Source organism: Apodemus sylvaticus, chromosome 5 (assembly GCF_947179515.1).
Source record: "Apodemus sylvaticus chromosome 5, mApoSyl1.1, whole genome shotgun sequence".
Classification (NCBI taxonomy): Eukaryota; Metazoa; Chordata; class Mammalia; order Rodentia; family Muridae; genus Apodemus; species Apodemus sylvaticus.
The window spans coordinates 108,767,067-108,788,799 of NC_067476.1; the positions used below are offsets into that span (position 1 = coordinate 108,767,067).

General features: G+C 41.5%; 1 protein-coding gene across 6 annotated transcripts in view; it reads left to right on the top strand.

Annotated features, from left to right (window-relative positions):
• The window catches only part of Galk2 (galactokinase 2), a 127,866-nt gene that overhangs the window by 61,213 nt on the left and 44,920 nt on the right, over nucleotides 1-21,733 (top strand). For all 6 annotated transcript variants that reach the window (XM_052183486.1, XM_052183490.1, XM_052183485.1 and 3 more), the window contains 2 exons: nucleotides 3,744-3,842; nucleotides 5,482-5,634. In XM_052183486.1, coding sequence (XP_052039446.1) covers nucleotides 3,744-3,842; nucleotides 5,482-5,634 — 252 coding nt within the window. The remainder of the gene's footprint in view (nucleotides 1-3,743; nucleotides 3,843-5,481; nucleotides 5,635-21,733) is intronic.

The following is a 21,733-nucleotide window of genomic DNA, read 5'->3' on the forward strand; positions in this document are numbered from 1 at the left end:
ATCGTCTTCTGTAAATCAAACAATTATTGATTCATTTGTGAAAATAACAACATCAACACTTGTCAACACTTATATGCTACATTAGAGTCCTGCTACTCTTAGTTGTGGCATTTTAAGTTAAAGTTTTAGGATTATCACAGTAACCTAAGGCTTGGAGGGCATTGCTTTTTTCTTCAATCTGGATGTGAGGTGGTATAACATGGTAATTAAGAATACAGATGGTAGGGGCTGGAGAGATAGTTCAGCAGTTATGAACACTCGCTAATCTTCTAGAGGACTTAGGTTCAAGTCCCAGCAATCATATGAAAGCTTATAACAGTCTGTAACTCTAGTTCTAGAGGATTTGCTACCCACACACAGACACACATGCAGGTAAAGCATCAATGCACACAAAAATAAACAAATCTAAAAGAAATAAGGAATATGGATGGTAGAATTAGATAATTGAATTTGCGTTTTAGCTTTATTAACTTCCAGTATACTATTACCCAATGAATGACTCAGTTTCCTCATCTGCAAAATGGAGAAGCATCTGTTTTATGGAATTCTGAGAAGTGATTAATGCAGGCAAAGGCACTGGAGTAGTAATTAGCACAGACTAAGTCCTTAGTGAATCTTCTGTTACTAATACTATTGTTACTGTTAATAGCAGATGGGAAATAGATACTGGAAGAAGTGAAGCATCTTACCCAAGATCACACAGCCAGTTGGAAGGGAACTCTGGCTCACTTCACAGTCAGGAGGCTTCTGGTACTGGACTCTTCCCAGTGTATTTTTATGTACCCTAAGATTCCATTAGTGAGGTCAGCCTTTATCTTTCAGGTTGTTCCTTCATTTTCTTTGCTGTTTTTCATTTTTTTTGTTTTTCCCTACTTAGAATTGTTGAGTGTTGTCTGTCCTGTTAGAATTTGTCAGGTGTTACAGTAGCAAGTGTTGGCATGGCTTCTTCCCTTGGAGTGATGGAGGTTTAATTCTCTGCATTTCTTTGGATTCACCCTATAGATCCCAGAAATCACACCCAAGTTATCAGGCTTGGTGACAAGTGCTTTTAATGGTGAGCCACCTTGGCAGACCACTTTTCGAACTTTGTAAAGTAATACTTCTCAGTGCTTTAATGTCTTTTCTTACACAAAGGAGAATATTAACATTTTGGTGACCCTCATTTGTCTTTTCACATTCTGTATGGAGGCTGAATAGTGGTTACTTTATCCCTATCTGGGGAAGCCACTCAAGTGTGAAAGGAATTTGTACACCAGAGTCAGACAGATGACACTCAGATCCTGGCTTTTGCACATCCGAGTCCCTGAATATCATTGTTGTCCTCTGTACCATCTGTACCTCTGCAGCTGATTCTTTACTCTCAACAATGGTAGGCATTGCTGCAGTGAGGAACAGACTTTAAGTTTTGACCCAAAGTCACAATTAGGTGGGCACCAGACTCCTCCTTGCATACAGATTGCTGTAAGCTGTGCTTCATTTGGGCACATTGTTTCTCTGCATTTTAAGTATAAGTGTTTTGACCTTTTGGTCACTAATTTATTTTTAATGTGTCTATTATGGACAAACCATTGGCTGTGTGTACCATCAGTCATGTGCAATGCCTTTGATGCCAAAATTCCAAGTTTACCTCATGTCACCAGGCAAAGTTAATGTTAGTGAAGCCCCATGACTAACAGGAGCTGTGACACTTGCTGAAGCTGCCACATGGCATTTGGACAGCTCTTCTCAGGGAGGGCAGCAACAGCAGTTTGTTGAGTTTTTAGGACATTCCTGGCAGCATGTAAGGCAGTGACACCGAGGAAACACCAAAGCTTATCTCCCACAGACTCACAGTGTTTTCGGGAAAAGAGATGAGGGGAAATATGTTACAGTTAAGAGCCAGTAAAAAGCATCTTGATCCAGCCAAGACTGATTAAGTAGACTGTGGTATAGATGCTTTCTTGTTTTAGGGTTCTTTAGAGTAATAGCTCATAGAATGAATCTATCTATCTATCTATCTATCTATCTATCTATCTATCTATCTATATCTGATTTATTGTAATGACTTACAGGCTGTGGTCCAGCTAATCCAGTAATGGCTGCTGTGAAAGGAAAGTCCAAGAATCTAGCAGTTGCTTAGTCCACAAGGCAAGATGTCTTAGCTGGTCTTCAGTATATGTAGGAATCCCAAAGAAGTAAGGCTTTAATTTAATGCCAATGAAGGAATGGACTTGCTAGCAAGGCAAGGGCAAGCAGGCAAAGAGCAAAAGCTTCCTTCTTCCATGTCCTCATATAGGATTCCCGCAGAAGGTGTGACTCAGACTAAAGGTGTGTTCTTCCCACCTCAAAGGTCCAGATTAGCAGTGGATTTACCCACTTCAAAGCAAGCAAAAGTAATCTCTCTCAAATGTGCCCTCCATTTCTGCATTTTGTAGTTCATTCCAGGTCTACTCAAGTTGGGAACCAAGAGTAGCTATTCCAGTGCTTCATGGACTCCCATGATGACAAGTAAGCTCACTTAAAGCAAGACTCACAATGATCACCTTGTTAGATGCAGGGAGAGCAGAGAGGAAGTCTATGGCACATGTACCTTTGGGAGTGCTGAGGTGTTGAAAGGGAGATAGAAGAGACCTGGGCAAAGGTAAGCTCTGGGCAGTGGAAGAGCAGCATTTGTTCTGTGTTTCTGAATTGAAGGTATTTTGGGAACAGTGCTTGGAGAACAGGCTGGAAGCTGAGCAGAGCTAAGTCTAGAAGAACTTGTGCACCACGTTGAGAAGATGTAGGTAAGCGAGAGGGCAAGAATGAGCACAGTACACCAGTGTTTCAGCACCATCACTCTGAACATCTAATGGGATAAGTGAGTCCTGACTTAAGCCTTGGAAGAAGGAACATGTAACTGAAGAGCAGAGTGGGTAACTAGGTGCCACTGTTGGAGCTACAGAGGCTGAGAGAAGGAGGACACCAGAGTGGCCCAGGATTTCAGGGAGCCTCTGTGATGACAGAAGGTCTGAGTGGTCAGCATGCCAATATGTGGCCAATGACCTGGATATTAAGTGGTATTAGGATTTGTATAGGAAGCATGAATCAGCACCAGGTTGTATAATTATGCCTGAGTTGGTCAGGAAGACACCCCTACTTAGAAAAGAGTGTTAAGCCAATTTCATGTTCAGTTTGGTTGCAAGCTTAGAAGGCTTTGGATACAAGATGCAGATTTTGAACTTACCATTAATCAATAGGAAACAAGTAACGATCTCTTAACATTTTTAGTATGGACCAGGACCACACTTCTTCATTGTGGTTGTACCTAGAGTGAGAAGTTCTATCCTTACACTTAAGGAACACGTGAGAGAGGCAGGCAGCATTATTTTGGCTTGGAAGCTCTGGCCTGCCTTGGCTTTGGAGGCACTGGAATTGTCACTGTCACTGTCTGAAGACATGCAAATGAATTAGTGCCAGAGGAGAAGAGGTGGTGTCCACAGAAAGATGGGGGATGCTGCATGTACTGCAGAGTCTTTTAGGGATAGAAAAACAGCGTGCAAGCTCTGCTCTCACTGTAGACCCACCATGGAGTTGTCACTTGATCTTGGTAAGTCTCCCTGCTGGGTTCACTGGGAGTCTAGAACTGCTGTAAAGAGTACGTTGCTCTATTCAGTTGCTATGTAACTGATCAGAGCTGGTACTAGACTTCAAACCTAATTGACATATCTGCATGAAAAATAGGTTGCAACTATATCCCAGTAGCAAATGAATGTTTCCTCTCCCAGGTGGAACTTGCAGAAATCTGTGCCAAGAGTGAGCGTTACATAGGCACTGAAGGTGGAGGCATGGACCAGTCCATATCATTTCTTGCAGAAGAAGGAACTGTAAGTAGCACCGAGTCACTTGGAAATTTCAACATGGGAAAATATCTACTGAGAGGCAGGCTTGCAGCCCCTGGCATGTGTGGTTATAGGGAGTCTGTCCTTTCAGACTCTGCTGTAGCCCATTGCCCAACTGTCTTGTAACTCAGGTCTAGTAGTGAGTGAGCGGACTCTATTTCATGTTGATTCCCTTGACCTTAAGCATCCAGAAGCACACTTCAGACTTATTTTTCTCGTGTGTCTAGGCTTTCCCCTTGCCCCACCCCCATATCTCACTGTTAAGATGAGATTTCTCAATCCCCCCTGGGGACCTCCTTTCCTGACCTTGCATGAAATCACTTCATCTTGTGGTGTTTCATAATCTCACGTTGGCTTCAAACCCAAATGTTAGTTCTCTTACCACATATATGCACAGCCCACTTTTTGTAAATTACTCTCTGGTGTCATTTTTCTCTGTCAACATTTTTGGGGCTTTGGTGGTGGGAGGAGGAATGCTGATGGAAGGCCAGGAATAAATCCTCCGGGCCAGGACCACTTCCTCTTGGCTGTCAGCTCCGCAGGCAAGACAGAGGTTTGGGTTTTTGCCTGTGAACTGCCCATTTCCAAAATAGAAGCAGGCATCTCTTTAAGATCTTTCTTAGCTTTATATCAGATTCCTTCAGGCTTGGCTGTTTTCCAAGAACACCTAGAGTCTTCTGATTAAGAAAGAATATATTTTCATTCATTCTTCTAGGTCAAAGACATGAGGTATAAGGAAACTTATTTTAACATTAAAATTATACTTTCGGTGTTTTGGGTGTGTGAACTGGCAAGCAAATGCAGTCCTGGGAGTTCTGACGCCATTGTGAGTGAGGCTCACAGTCTGGAGCAAGTTCTTGTTCTCTGGCCGTGCAAAGTGCATCACCACCTAAGTCTCCCTTGCGCTCCATGCTAGCCTCTCACTCTCTAAGCTCCGAGCATCAACCAGGTTGGCGCCCCAAACTCCGTTCACACCTGTGGCACTTGTTGCTTCTCCACATGTAAAGAAACTCCTCCTCCTTTCAGACACCTTTAAGCATCTTTTAGGATCAGTGTAGATTTCCTTTTTCTTTTGTCTTAAAGATTTATTTATTTATTTTATGTATATCAGCATACTGTCGTTTTGTCCAGACACACCAAATGAGGGCATCAGACCCCATTACAGATGGTTGTGAGCCACCATGTGGGTGCTGGGAACTGAACCCAGGAGCTCTGGAACAATAAGCAGCTAGTGCTCTTAACCACTGAGCCATCTCTCTGGCCCAGATTTCGTTTTTCAAAGGCTACTAAGTTGTCTGATTAGGTCCTTCTATTAAGTATCTGAGTAAGACTGTGAACTTTGCAGTGCTACCACTGTGATACTTACAGTGTGGAGACATAATGTCTCTCTCAGCATGTCTTCTCTCAGTAACAGTGACCTCCGGGAGGGCAGGGGCAGAACCTGTCCTGTTCACTGCTGTGTCTCTTACGCCTGTGCAACACCTGGCTATCAGTAAACAATGTTTGAATGAATGCAACGTTTTTAGAGAAGACTTTTTTAAGATAAAATGAGTGCATAAAAGCTTAAATGTTTTTCTGAACCCTAATAAATTATTGTTTCCCTCTACCACTTTTCTTCCAATAGGCCAAGCTAATTGAGTTTAGTCCTCTGAGAGCGACTGATGTGAAACTCCCTAGTGGGGCAGTCTTTGTGATTGCCAACAGCTGTGTAGAAATGAACAAGGCAGCCACGTCACATTTCAATGTCAGAGTGATGGAGTGTCGGCTGGCGGCAAAGGTATGGTTGTGGTGGGCCAGTGGAGCTCGAGGGTGCTGTTCTTCCCTGCTTGTCCTCTAGGGTTTGTAGTTTCCTCCCCTTCAGAGCAGCGCCCTGACTGCAGCCACAACATTCTAATTGCAAGTCTTTGCATCCAGAGCAATCTGATTCCAAAGAGATAAATCAAAAGTCAGGTCTCCTGTTCCCTTCTTATTCTTCTTTAAAAACTGGATGACCTTCACAACTGAATGTTCTGGGATGCACCCTGGGGAAGACAGGACAGTGGCTATTTGTGGCAGATAGGCCAGAAGAGAAGCAGAGATTTCCTTAAGATCAAATCCATGTGAGTTTTTCCCATAGGTGGAGAAAGACAGTTGAGAAAATGACAACAGCTGATCTTATTTTTCCAACAGGGATCTTGGCAGCCTTGCCCCCCCCCCCCCCCCGCCCCCATCTCATTGGCCACTTCATTTGTACATTAGGACATTACCGGTAGCTCAAAATATAGTTGTTCTGGCATCCCTGTTAGCTCAGAAGGATGATGTCTTCATATATCTGCTAGCCAAGTCCCTACCAGGAATAAGGCAAGGCAATATAGAGTCTTTGGCAGTTAAGGAAGTCTTTACTGAGTCACCATTGGACAGTGTGCAGCAGGCATTGCAAGGGGTTCAGGACATGGGAACAGAGAGAGTAGAGTTAAAATTCAGAGGCAAATAGGAAGCAGGTAGCATGTAATCAGTAGTGAGCAGTGTGATTCGCTAAAGGACAAAGACATGACCCATTACATTGTACCCAGAATGGCATGTGGCATGACCAGGAACATGCAGAAGACAGGTTGGACCCAGGGTAGATTCCTTGCCAGAGATCTCTATTTGAAAAAACATTATAGACCTCTCAAGTCAGCATGTCCACATGAGCTCAGCCCCCAGCTCCCCAAAGGTCTTTTAGTCTTCGATCAGTCAGATGGTGTGCAGCAGCCCAGTACTCTCTTCTGTATGCTTCCTCAGATCTGTTTGTCTTCTTCCCACTCATTCTGCAAATGATGACTGGCATGATGGCTTAGACATTTTACCTGATGAAGGATCCCCCTTTATTTAGCACCTCCCCAAAGTTCCCCATTACTTTGGAATAAAGTAAAAGAAGCCTTGTACTGAGCTGAGTTGAGCTTCCAGTAGTTGGGAAGGAACTGTCAGGTAGTGGAGGAATTCACTCTTTGAATCATTACAGGAAAAGTAGCTTATGGGATACAGCACGAGAAGAAAGTGGTCCAGGCAGGGACTCCAGTACCACTGACAGCATGGGCTGTTAACTGGGGTGGTGGACGGGCTGGGTTTCCTCCATTTAGGATACTAGTTGAGTTTCTTTGTGTGCCCTTTCCTGGTCTGTGTCTGCCATGGGAAGAGCAGTCCCGGCTGGCTGGGCACTTCACCTGCTGCCCATGTAATTTTGAGTTGTGCAATTTCTGCCATGCAAATAAGGGAAGTGCTGGCTGCATAGTTCAGTCCTGGTCCAAGGCTCAGGCCGCAGGCCTCCAGGCTGACATTCTATGGTATTAGATGACAGCATTCCAGACTGGCAGTTTGGGATTCCTAGACCATGCTAGTGAAAGTTCTCTAATGGGAACCAGCCCTATTTGTTGATCAGTTACTAAGTGTCCTCCCCCATACTTGACTATTCCTGTAAGGCCTAAGGCTGGTATATCTTACCTCAGCATCTCCTAGCACCCCCTGCAGTCATGAGGGCATGGCCACCACTCTCAGGGGGCCTTCCCACATGTTCAGGACAACCCACATGTTCATGTTTTGTTTCTTTCTTAACCCTCTTTGAAATATTTCTAGATGACCCTCAAAGAAGCCTTACTTGCCTTCCTTATTTCTAAGCTGAGCAGTGATCCCTCTGCTTAGCACATATACTTCTTAGGTATGCAGAGGGATCCCCACACTTGTAAAATATTGTTAAGTGGAGAGAAAGAATTGGGACAGAGTAGTCATTCCTTCATTCAATAGATGCTCATCCCAGGCTCATGTCAGCCAGTTAGGGACACAAAAGTTAACAAGATGGATGCAGTTCATGACTCAGGTAAAATGGAATGTGAAAGTGTAGAGAGATGTTAAACAAATGCCCATTTCTGGAAAATGACTTGTGGTCATCCTCTGCCTCCGGCTATGCTCTCCCTTCTGCAATAATCCCCCAACCTTGGGAGGATACCGATGTACAGATGAGTGTTCCAATGTCTGCTCTTCTCTGTACCTCTATCAGTTGTGGGTCTCTATATTAATTATCATCTGCTTCTGCTGTTATTCTGCTGAGTATTAAACTGACTGCTATTGGCTAAGTGATGTAGGTTAATGCATCCGTAGCTCTTGTGAGTTTTCTATTTGACTCCTGCTTTATAAGGCTGTGAAGTTGGAAGAGCACAACTTCAGCGATTTAGGAAAAGAAAGTTTTTGGTTTTTTTCTTCCTGGAAAATTTGGGGGTTGAACTTTTTTTAAAATATAGATTTAAATTTTTAAATGTTAATCTACTCATTGAGATAATTATTAAAATTATGAAGGGAGATGTTTACTATTAAGCTTCATAGCATCTTGGCAGTATATACGTGCAGCAAGGGCAGTGCTGGTTCAGTGACCATTTCCTGCTGGGACACACTTCCTCTTCGGGAGGTGGGTAACCCCAGTGTTCTCCCTGAAGGCTTGCTCATTTGTGTTTTTATCTTGAGTTTGATGAGTAAGTACTGCTGTCTTGAGGAGACTCTAGGCATATAGAGTGTTATTTCCTGGGTCTTAGCACGGAATTCGAGCCTCTCTGCCAGAGCCACTGCGATCTGTAACTAGTGTGAAGCATGGGACAGGTTTGTGCTGTGACTGCTCTCTTCCAAAGACAGAGGAAGAATCTGGAGCTAGCCTGCATCACCGAACCCACAGTGACACTGCCAGGCCTTCAGAGAGCTAACTAGAATAGAGGGCATGTCTTCTGTAGCTGACGTTTTCAATCAAATTCAAAACCTCTTATTAGTGAGGATGTCTCCTGAGGACCTTGTTTGTACACAAGGCTGGCCTGGAACTGGTCTAGAATGGCCTCGAAATTGCCACCCTCCAGCCTGTATCTCCTCTGTGCTGGGATAATGAGCATGTATCATCACATCCAGGTGAAATCCGATTGGAATTTAACTGTATAACTCCATATTTGTCATTGAAATTGGCAACTGAATTTGGCTATTTGGTACACATTGCTCTCCAAGATGATATAGCTAAAACACATTTTAAAATCCAAATTTTCTCATAAATAAGACTTAATTTGATTAAAAGCAGGCACAGTTCCCTTTTCTCAGTTAGTTCTTGGAGAATTTAATAGCATGTTTTTTTGATAGTAATCACACCCTACCCCTTAACGAGCCAAATTTGTCTTTTTTTTTTTTTTAAATAAACCCTGAAGTTCATGTTAGGTAGCAGTATATGCCTTTAATCCCAGTATTGGAGAAGCAGAGGTCAGTCTGGTCTACATAGTTTCAGGCTAGCCATTGTGACATAGTAAGATTCTGCCTCAAAAACCAAACCACACTGAACCAAATGTAACAACAATGACACTAATACTCTAAACTATGAACCCCAACTAAACCACTGAGTCCTATTATTCTTGAAGGGTTTGGCTATACACTGGAGCATGGTTGAATGACTAGGGGCTACACTCTTAAATTTTACTGCAAGAAAATTGACTTTACATTTCCCAGCAGTTATCGATTGCCAATCACTTCTTAGGTAAGGGTGAGACATCACACTCATATTCTCTCTCCATGTTGAGATTTTATCTGACTTGAGCTTGCACAGGTGTTGTGCAGCATTCTGTCACAACTGCTGTAAGCTGATCTCACAAGTCCCGTGTTGTGTTTGGAAACCACATTCTCATTTTAGTCCTGTACTGCCTCTGGACTTCTAGACTCTTTCCATCTCTTCTTTCTCAATGAGCATTGGGCAGAAGGAATATGATAAGATGTCTTATTTATGCTGAGAATTCCGCAGTCTTTTACTATCTTTACTTTGACAAATTGTGGGTCTCTGTATTAATTGCCTCTATTGGAGATGGAACTTTAACTGGTATGAGTTGAGAGATGTAGTAATTTATGGATACAATAATACTAAATAATTAGGAATTGGTTTAATACAATGTCTATTCAGTGGAATACTAGAGCAGGTTCTCCCCCCACCCCCAGGGCCTATGGCCTGTCTAGCACTAGGTACTTGGACCTAGTAAGTACTCCAAGTACAGGTTCATCTTGCAGAGTGAGCCCTAAGTCCAATCAGAACTGATTAGCCACCCAGGTTCGCTGGTGCCACTTTTTGCCGCAGTACACATGTCAAAGCAGGCAGTTGTAGATCTGTATACAGGAGAAAAGGCATCTTCAGTCTTAGCCAGCTAGGGACATTGAAAGCCCTGTTCATTGTTAAAGGGGGACTATAAGAAGGCAATATACCATTTATTTAAAGTGCAAATTGGTTTCTTTCCAAAAGTAGAAGAGAGTTGAGATGTCATCCACCCCCCCATTCAAGCTTCTCAAATTTCTGAGAAATAGCACAGTAGGATCTTTAATCCTAAATACCTGCTACAAAGAATCTAAATGCCCCTCCATAGAAAAATGAACATCCTGGTTTCTTCCCTCACCCAAACACATGCCATTCGGCAAACAGGGTTGGTAACATCCAGGTCCATGGCTGCTGTGCAGGGGGCTTCTCTGTCTCTCAGATCTCCAGTTGTCCATGCTTTCATATACATTTGTCTTTTAAGAAGATTGTTGGTTCCTCTTTCCACTTCTTTAGCTTCATTCAAAAGAGAATGCTGACCATGCATTACCGATGACATGCATTTCAGATGGAATGGTAGAATTTCTTGAGTCACACTTAGTTTTAGTTTTAAGTAGATAGACTTCTTGGAGAACACACAACATTCAGTATTGGCTATGGAAGGGCAGATCTTCAGACTGTTCTTCAAAAACACCGCACTGCTCTTCCCTAGCTTCAGTGTCAGTGAGCACAGGGTAGCCAATGCCGCTGGCCTGCAAGTCCATCTGCCCTCATGTGGGCATAACCTCCCCATATAATTAAAGAATGAAACCTTTAGGAAGATACTGTGTGTGCCCATGTATGAGCTGCGAGGATGAGAGGGCAGGTGTTTGCAGAGGCCAGAAGATGGCACTGGATGGATTCCCTGGGGCTGGAGGTACAGGCGCTTGTGAGTTGCTTGATTTGAGTGGGAACCTTGTTTGGGTCCTCTGCAAGAAAGCTAAGTGTTCTTAACCTCTGAGTCATCTCTCTAGCCCCAACCCACTTAATTTTTGACCAAGGTATAAGAAACATGAACTGGAAAAAAGACATCTATTCAATAAGCAGCACTGGCAAAACTGGACATCCATTTGTAGAAGAGTTAAATTAGATATGCAACTCACCTTGCACAAAAAACAGTTCAAACTGGATTAAAATTACCATTTAAAAACCAGAAATGCCAGAACTGATAAGGGAAAATGCTTCTGGGTGTAGGCTTAAGCAAGACATTTCTAGCTTTATTTCTAGCTCTAATAGAACCTCATATAACACAGGAATTAGTTTCCCTAAATCAACAAATGGGATTATTTGAAATTAAAATGCTTTTCTACAGCAAAAGTAACAGCAGAATGACCAGAAAGCCTCCAAGATGGGAGAGAACTTCTGCTAGCCATATTCCAGAAAGTGGAGAGACATCTAAAATAAAGAACTGAAAAACATTAAAACCCTTGCCAATAAGTAAATGGGCCAGTAAGCTGAACAGACAGTTCTCAAATAAGTACAAATGGCCAATAAATGTCTTTCTAAATGTCCAACATACTTAGCTATCAAAAAATTCAAATAAAAATAACTTGCTATTTAATCCCACCACCCCAGTCAGGCTAGCTATCATCAAGAAATGACTGACATGTGCTTGCAAGGATATGGGGGAAAAAGAGAGCCTTGGCCACACCCTGCCATGGGGTTGTGGAGTGGATCGGAGCACCTACTTGTACAGATACACAATGAATTGTATTCAGCCATAAAGAGAACCGAAGCCATGAAATTTGCAAGGAAATGGATGAACCCCAGGCTCACAAAGACAAACGTGTTCGCTGTCCTGTATAAATAGCTTCTAAATGGTATGTGTATGGACTGGCTGGTTTTGTGTGTCAACCTGACACAGGCTGGAGTTATCTCAGAGAAAGGAGCTTCAGTTGGGGAAGTGCCTCCATGAGATCTGGCTGTGGGGCATTTTCTCAATTAGTGATCAAGGCGGGGGAGGACCCCTGTGGGTTTTGCCATCCCTGGGCTGGTAGTCTTGGGTTCTATAAGAGAGCAGGCTGAGCAAGCCAGGGGAAGCAAGCCAATAAGGAACATTTCTCCATGGCCTCTGCATCAGCTCCTGCTTCCTGACCTGCTTGAGTTCCAGTCCTGACCTCCTTTGGTGATGAACAGCAATGTGGAAGTGTAAGCTGAATAAACCCTTTCCTCCCCCAACTTGCTTCTTGGTCATGATGTTAGTGCAGGTATAGAAACCTGACTAAGACAGTGTATTTAGGTGCGAGTGAGTATAGGGACTACACTTATACTCACTTATATACTTGTATATACTCACTACAGTACTTACAGAGCATTTATATTTTAGATATTGTAGACTAAAACAAAACAAAATAAAAAAAACTGTATCAAATACTCTCAAGATTTTTCTCTCTTTTACATTGTGGAAAAAAAGAAAGCTGAAAGATTTCATCATAATGGAGAATATATTTTAAGTCTCATTTCTTCTAATATTTGCATCTCAGTTTGAACTTCTGGAAAAGTGGGGATGAAGATAAGCCAGTTGTCGAGGCCACATGCAGGAGTATAGCTGCAGGGCTGTGTGTGCGTAGGGACATAGCTGAGTCTGTTAATCATATCGGCCTTACAGTGTGGCTCATTCCTCCATTGTTGGCAGCACAGGAATGAATTTCATTTTTATTAAGAAATGGTTTCATTAAATAAAGAAGTAGACTCTTGAGTAAAAATAGCCAGGATGCTAATTTAACCTGGATAGACTTGCTTTGAGTGACAGTGGCGTATGGAGTATGGGCAGGAACGTTTGAAAATGACGCATTGGAAAGAAAGGCACCGAGCAGGGTTGTGAGGGTTAGCACGCACTCCCCGTGTGCCCTGTCTTTCTACAGTACTCTTTCGAGCCTGAATTTCTTTCATTCTTAGTTATTACAGGGAAGAACAGCAAACCTGCAAGGTGATTTGTATTCATTTTGCTCTAATATCGACAGTGCCTTCTACTCTGAATTTTTTTCCTTATGACTCTCGCCATCAGCTTTCAAAAACTAATTGATTTAGATTCATTAAAAGTTGGAGTCTTGTAGAGCATTTGAACTAAAATGAAAAACATTTGAAGCAAACTCAATAGAGATTTATAACTATTGCTTGCGTAAATGATACTTTTAAGTGAAGTACATTTTTATGTTCTTAAATTAACAAATGACCAGGAATCTTTAGTGGGCACAACATTTTTCATATTTTATACATATTTCATGGCTTAAATTTTTCCAGAAATATTGTATGTCTCTTATATTGAGGGATAAAATACGTGAGACCAATACTCAACACTATGGCCGACGCATGGGGGCGTCGCACGGGGGGGGGGGGGGGGGTAATAGCACTGCTTGGCTACATAGCCTCAGCTTTTGGCATGGGGCGGGGGTGTTGTAGCGCTGCTTGGCTACATACCTAGCCTCAGCTCTTTGTGGCAATATGAGAAGTAGGGAGGTAGAGAGCTTTCATGACACTTGAAGAAAAATGCACAGTGATTCTTTGGAAGGCCTGCCTGACTGGGTGCCATTACTCAGGCATGTTCTTCAGCTCCTGTCAGTTTGTGGTCAGTATGGAACTGGCTCTTTGCTTGCTGGTAGTAGAATGTGCTGAGAAGTTGGCACAGCATTCTCGAGGCTTTGACAATTTCCTTGAATCTGAGCAGAAAACCCAGATATTCAAGACTGTGGTCAATTTCACTCATTCTGTGTATTCAGTAGAGCGTGCTCTGCCAGGACTCTAGTCAGTTGGGGTGGTCTGGGCAGTGACCCTGGAAAGGGGCAGAGCCCTCAGTGCTGCACTGGTCTTGTAAGCAGTAGGAGGCCATTGATGCTGTAGCAGGAGTCTTGAAGAAACAGTTCATTGGTAGCAGAAACATATCATTTGGTTGAAGAGAAGTGGATCATAGAGCATCAGAGAAATGGGATACAAAGGAAGAGACACAGTTAGGTGTAAACTGTGACCCCTAGTTCGTTTGGTGGTGAGCTAAAACAGACAGAGCTACAGAGTGATACCCTGCCTCAAAACAAAAACAAAGAAGGAAAACTATACCAAACTGAGAAAACAGTGCCTTCCAGATTGACTTTTTGTTTTTTGTTTTTGGCAGGCTCGCTTCTTCCTTCTTTACTTCCTCCCTCCCTCCCTCCCTCTGTCCATCCCCCACTCTTCATTCTTCCTACCCCATATTACTGGTTCCTTTCCTCCCTCTCAGATAATTCTCCCCTCTGCTTTCATGTCACACATAATTCATTACCCCATTTAAGACATTCTTCCTCTCCTCCCATGATCCCCTTTCTAATTTTCAACATGTATGAATGCATTTAAATGAATATTTTATATCTACGAGGAAACATGCATTTGTTTCGTGTGTGGCTTTTTTGTTTAACATAATGTTCTGTAGCTCCCTCCTTTTCCCTATAAATGCTATTGACTTCATTTTTTCTTTATGTTTGAAGAAAAGCCAGTTACATATACGTACTGCATTTTCTTCTCTGCTTATCTACTTATGGTCTTCCTGACAGGGCCCAATTCTTTATTATTGTGACTAGTATGGCAGTAAACATGGATGTTCAGGTATCCCTGTAGTATATCGAGTTAGAGTCCTTTGGGTATATGGTCAAAAGTGGATTGTGGGAATACATGACAGTTCTATCATTTATCTTTCTTAAATTAAAACTTGTATTTTATGTGCATGGGTTTATTGCCTGCATGCATATCTGTGTACCATGTGCATGCCTGGTGCCCACAGAGGCAAGAAGAGAAGGCTGCGTGCTTTCCCCATTGACTGGCTAGTACTACTAAATGTAATAAGGAAGCAGGAGAAGCGAATTCTGACAGCTGTGCCCCTGAATTGGGCGGTCCATATCCTTTCAGTGCCATGCCTTCTGTCAGATCCCTGGCCATTATCAGCAAGAATGTTTGCTTGATGTTGGAGAGTGCTTAGCATTTTAGTTTGCAGATAGGATACCCCGTAAGTACTAGGAAGTTCATACCCTGAGAACAGCCCAGTACGTGATGATTGTGAGCAAGGGAAACACCCTTTGTCTTGCTTTCGGGCAGACACAGCTAAGGTTTACACATTGAAGGCCATCACTTCACACTTCTCTGTTGACCCTTGGCCTCACAAATTCTGTCCCTCGTTGGCTTGCCTCAAGGCCTACTTAAGAGAGACACCTCACCAATCCAGAGCCCTAACCTGCTTATTCCTACCTTTTCCATCACTGGGGACAAAGCACTGTTGCCTGCTCAGGGCCCTCCCTGAAGCATATGTGATGTGAACCCATCATGTTTGCTGTGGTAGAAGGGAGGAGTGAATGTTGAAGACCTGTTATCCCCAAGCTTCTCCGTGGGAATCTGTAAGGAAATGACCTGCAGCCCTGACTAAACCCCTGCCTCCCAGATTCAGAGTGTGCCAGCCGTGAAGGCAGTCACGACACACTCTCTCCCTAGGTTCTGTCTCTGAGCTAGTGATCTCACCCACCCTCTCCTCATCTGCAAGTCATCTTATCTTTCTGATTCCTGAGCCAAATTTCTAAGGGCTTACATGCCTTTCCAAGTTTGCTCCCTGCAGCAACACAGCAGCTCATTGGTTAAGCAGCTGTGGTTGTGAGCACATGAGAGATTCCATTCTTTAACTGCAGTGCACCCCAACTTGGCTCAGCAGACCCATTAGCTGACAGTAATATGGACACTGGCCTAACAGCAAACTGGGAGATCTCTGGAGTGAATTAGTACCTCTGCCCACAGGGAACAGCAGTGCAGAGGCTCCCTTTGGAAGCAGCCTGTGGGCTGCAGGCATGCTTTGCAGAGTGGTCACACAAGTCACTGGGCAGGATGGCTTTTTCCAAGTGTATAGGACAATGTGACTGGTTCAAGTAAAGGCGGAGTTGGGAACTATCATAGGAAAGTGCTTCTTCTTCCCCCTTCCTCTTCATTCTTTTATCTCTCACTTTTTCTTTAGTAATATTTTTAAATTTGGTCTTTGAAAATGTGATACATTTATACAATGTACTTCAATCATATCAATCCACTACTACCAACTAGTGCTTCCCCACCCTGTCTCCCCGTCTCTCTCCCAACTTCATGCTCCTTTTTTTTTTTTTTTTTTTTTTTTTTTTTTAAATAACCATAGTTATCTGGTTGAACTTGAGGCTTCCTCCCTGCCTGCTAGCTTTCATAGTCCCAGAAGTTACTCTACAGACTACTGTGCTGGGGTTTGGAGGGACAATAAGCATTAAGTCTTACTCAGCTGTGAACGCTTTGACTATGTCAGGCAAGATGCGCCCCTGGTGTGTTAGTGGCACAATGGTTCTGAGAGTAACCCATCACTCTCTGATTGGTTCTGAGAGTAACCCATCACTCTCTGATTGGATTTGAGGCTTGCTCCACAAGAGGGAATTTATACCCGGTACTGTAAATCTGGCCAAAACTCTACGGCTGAACAAGTCAGGCTCTAGGAGTGAACGTTCTGCTGTTTGGCTAAATTGTTATGGTACCAAGATGGCTTCTAAAAATTCATTTAGGAGGAATTATATAGATAAATGTTATCTCCAGCCATAAGCAGAGATGCTTCTCTGCAGAGACTCATGGTTTTCAAGGTATTAAGAATATGCAACAGTGGAGTACTTAGCCCTAAACTGGACACATATATCAATACTTCTAAGGCATAAGAGATTTTTGCTCAAGAGGAGGTAGAAAGAACATAGGAACTGGAAGAAAAGGAGAAGGACTAAGACGTTTGGCACAGTCAAAGAAGTCATAACCTCAGAACAACTTTGGCTGACTGCAGTGGTTCTATATAAGACTGGGCCTGGCATCAGTTAATGGATTTGGAGGGACTCATGGGGCCCTATCCTCAGGCTGAACTGTTGCCTCTGGTCAAGAGACAGTCATTATTTTCAGGTGTGTAGTACCCATGGAGGCTCCACCAGGCTCCAGTGAGTAGATCCCCACTCATGGTCACACAGATGATCCTAGTTAAACTCTGAGTCTCAAAGAAAAACAAAACAAGAAAAAACAAAGACATGATTATGGGAGAACTTGTGGGGATGAGGGAGGTTTAATAAGACTGGGAGGGAGATTAGAGAGGCTGGGGCTACACTGATCAGAAGAGACTTTATACATGTGTGAAATTGTTACAGAACAAACTCAATAAAAGTAATGGAAAAAAGGAACAAAAACTGAAAAGAAAAAAATGATACCCTGTTCTGTGAAATAATTGAACAGCAAAACAATTGTCTCTGTTCCCAGTTCTCCTTTAAAATCATCCGTTTCAAGTATATGAGCCAGGGTTTTAAAAAAATATGATTAACACATTTGAAAACTTTAGCTAGTAACATTTCAGAAGTGAACAATTCTAACCAAACTTAAAGCCATCTTTTGGTAAATCCTGCATCCTTTCTAAAAGGAAGAAAAGCAGAACCAAAAAAAAAAAATCATAAAAAAAGCAAATTAAAAATGGAGTACAGAACTAAGAGGAGAGTTCTCAAAAGACGAGCCATAAATGGCTGAGACATGCTTAAAGAAATGCTCAGCATCCTTGGCCATCAGAGAAGTGCAGATTAAAACTATTTTGAGATTTTTATCTTACTCCAGTCAGAATGGCCAAGGTCAATAAAACAAATGACATCACATGCTGGCAACGTTGTGGGACAAGAGGAACAATAATTCATTGTTGGTGGGATTGTAAACTTGTACATCAGTGTGGGAATCAGTGTGCAATTCCTCAGCCAAAAATAGATCTGCCTCAAGAACCAGCCATACTACTCTTGGGCATAGACCCCAAAGAACTCTATATCCTACTTCAGAGACACTTATCTGTGTTCATTGCTGCTGTAATCATAAGAGCCAGAAGTTGGAAAGAGCCTAATGTCCACCAACTGATGGATGCTGAGAATGTGGTACATTTACACAACTACAGATTAGTCAGCTTTTAAGAAAAATGAAATTTTCAGGTAAATGGATTGAGCTAGAAAAAAAATTAATCTTGAGTTGAGGTAACCCAGACTACAAAAGACAAATATTGTATATTTTCTCTCATATGTGGATGTGAGCTTTTAAGCTTTCAGAATGTGTACTATATAACCACAGAGGTCAGGTACCTAGTAAGGGACCATGGAGAACAAGAGGTTCTTCCAAGGAAGAGGAAATAAAATATAATGTTATGGAAAGATAAAGGGAATCAAGACTATGAGGATTAAATAGGGAGGGGGATGGAAGAAGAGGGAAGAGGGGGAAAGAAGAGGGAAGAGGGAGGAAGAAGGGAGAAGAGGGAGGAAGAAGGGAGAAGAGGGAGGAAGAGGGGGGATGGTAATGGAGGGAATATGGAGAGTGACAACTAACACTAAAGGACATTTGAAGAACCATATGGAAACCTACTACCATAGAAGTTCCTAATGTATAGACATATATAAAAGAAATCCAAGTGGGTCATCAAATAATAGTGGTGTCAGTGTCCCAAATAGACATTGTATGCCACCAAATAAATCCTCCAGTGCTAGTAATGTGTTACATCATGTTGAGTCACTGACTAAAGGGGTACCATGGAACCTTCCCAAACATCATGAGCTATTGCCAACACTATTGCTTGTTCTCTACGGCCTGATTATAAGGCCCTATTTCTGAAGACATTTATGCCATAGAACACTTGCCGTAGTAGTGTTCTGATGCCCAACTAGAAGATTCTCCTCTACTAAGTAGTATTTATGGTATTAGAAGGTGCTCTAAACACTTCCAGAGGAGAGAGGAAGTCATCAGTATCACTCATCTTCAAACCTTGAAACCTACAGTAGTGAAATAGTTGCACATATGTTATGGGAGTAACCCACCACTTTAGAAAATTGGATTTAAGGTCTTTGCCATTTGAGATAGAGCCTATCCCTGCTATTGATAAAAGTACCAAGAACCTGACACTAGATAAGTCATGGGCCTAGGGGAAAACCTACCATTACTCAGCTAAAGGAACACACTAATAAAATGACTCTTAATTACATACTGCTATATCCATAGATCAGTGCTTCACTCAGCCCACATCATAGAATTTTCATCTTGCAGTAAATGCAAATTAACACAGACACCCATAATTGGACAGTATACAGAGAATGACAGACTCAATCCTAAATGCCATGTCTTCATCAAACACTCCTTTAAGGCTCAGGGATATGTGTGGCAGAGGAGGCAGAAAGAGGGTAAGAGCCAACTAGTGGAGGACACAACAGTGTCTTCCAGCTTGATCTCACAGAGACTGGCAGCATGCACATGACTTGAACAGATTTAAGGAGACAGGGTCCCTGCATTGAAAAGGTATAGTGGACATGGACTCCCAACTGCTAACCAAGAAGCTATTTGTGACTGATATCCACTAGCAATTATGAACCATATTCAAGCACAGGCCCCATGACCAGAAATAGTTGGCCAACACAAATGCTATGGTTTTTGTGTAGGTGTTTTGTTTCATTTGTTTTTGTTTTGCTTTGGCAGTTTTTTGTCTTACTGGTGTTGTTGTTGATTTTCATTTTTGTGGGGGTTTTTGAATTTGGATGGGTAGGGAGGTAGGAATAATCTGGGAGGAGTTTGTGGAGGGGAAAACATCAAAATACATTGTGTAAATGAAGTTGCTTAAATACAGAGAAAAAAGCAAATCAATACAATGGAAGAATAAATCAGATGCACATTTTATTGACAACTAATATTCTATTCTCTCTGGATTTTTATTTTTGTACCTGCTATCTTCACATCCAGACAATGAATTCTTGAGAGCTCAGAGAGAGAAGAACTTTCATTATTTCTTTTTTCTTTTTTTCTTGAAAAGGAAAGTAAAAATATGATAAAATCAAAGATTTTCATGGAAAACATTTCAGATAAACACATTAAAATTGACAATTTTCATGGAAAATTAAAGAGTAAAGTGGTAGACATGTAAAACATTGCTAAATTAATTGAAATATGGAATAGAAACATCTTATGATAGAGTTGAAGGTTTACATGGAAAATATTTTTGATAAAATTGTAGGAAAATGTAGAAAAGCATGTTAGAATTGAAGATAATCATGGAAAATTTTATATAGATATAATAATGGTAGGCATAAAAGTTGAATTCCTAAGTTTATTGAAAGTGCAATTATAAACATTTTCTGATAAACTTGGAGATTTACATGGAAAATGTTTCTGATGAAGTTGAAGAAATATATAGAAAAACATGTTAAAATTAAAGATTATCATAGAAATTAAACAGATAAAATGATAGGCATAAAGATAATTCTAAGTTGATTGAAGGTGGAATTATAAACATTTTCAGATAAAATTAAAGATTTACATGGAAAATATTTCTGGTAAAATTCAAGAAATATATAGATAAGCATGTTAAAATTGATTATTTAATGGAAAATTTTACATATAAAATGGTAGATATAAAAACTCTAAATTAATTGAAGGTGGAATTAGAAACATTTGTGATAAAATCAAAGATTTACATTGAAAACATTTCTGATAAAATAGAGAATATAGCTGGGCGGTGGTGGCGCACGCCGGTAATCCCAGCACTCTGGGAGGCAGAGGCAGGCGGATTTCTGAGTTTGAGGCTAGCCTGGTCTACCCAGTGAGTTCCAGGACAGCCAGGGCTATACAGAGAAACCCTGTCTCAAAAAAACCAAATCCCCCCCCCCCAAATAGAGAAAATATATAGAAAGACATTAAAATTGAAGATTATCATGAAAAATAATACAGATAAAATTGTAGACATAAAAACACTGCTAAATTAGTTAAAAGGGGAATTACAAACATTTTCTGATAAAATTGAAGATTTACATGAGAAATATTTCGTTAGTCTATGTCTTTTTATTGGGGAATTGAGTCCATTGTTATTAAGAAATATTAAGGAATAGAAATTGTTGCTTCCTGTTATTTTTGATGTTATTTTTATGTTTCTGTGGGTATCTTCTTTTGGGCTTGTTGAAAGAAATTGCTTTCTTTTTCTAGGGTGTAGTTTCCCTCCTTGTGTTGGCATTTTCCATCAATTATCCTTTGTAGGGCTGGATTTGTGGACAGATATTGTGTAAATTTGGTTTTATCATGGAATATCTTGGTTTCTCCATCTGTGATGATTGAGATTTTTGCTGGGTATAGTAGCCTGAGCTGACATTTGTGTTCTCTTAGGGTCTGTATGAGGTCTGCCCAGGATCTTCTAGCTTTCATTGTCTTTGGTGAGGAGTCTGGTGTGATTCTGATAGGTCTGTCTTTGTAAGTTACTTGCCCTTTTCCCCTTACTGCTTTTAATATTCTTTCTTTGTTTAGTGAGTTTGGTGTTTTGATTATAATGTGCTGGGAGGACTTTCTTTTCTGGTCCAGTCTGCTTGGAGTTCTGAAGACTTCTTGTATGTTCATGGGCATCTCTTTCTCTGGGTTAGGGAAGTTTTCTTCTACGATTTTGTTGAAGATATTTACTGGGTCTTTAAGATGTAAATCCTCACTCTATATCTATAATCCTTAGGTTTGGTCTTCTCATTGTGTCCTGGAGTTCCTGGATGTTTTGGGTTACCAGCTTTATGCATTTTGCATTTTCTTTGACTATTGAGTCAATGTTTTTCTATGGTATCGTCAGCACCTGAGGTTCTTTCTTCTATCTCTTATATTCTATTGTTGATGCTTGCATCTATGACTCCTGGATTCTTCCCAAGGTTTTCTATCCACAGAGATGTCTCACTTTGTGATTTCTTTATTGTTTCTTCTTCCACTTTTAGATCCTGGATGGTTTTTTTTCAGTTCCTTCACTTGATTGTTTGTG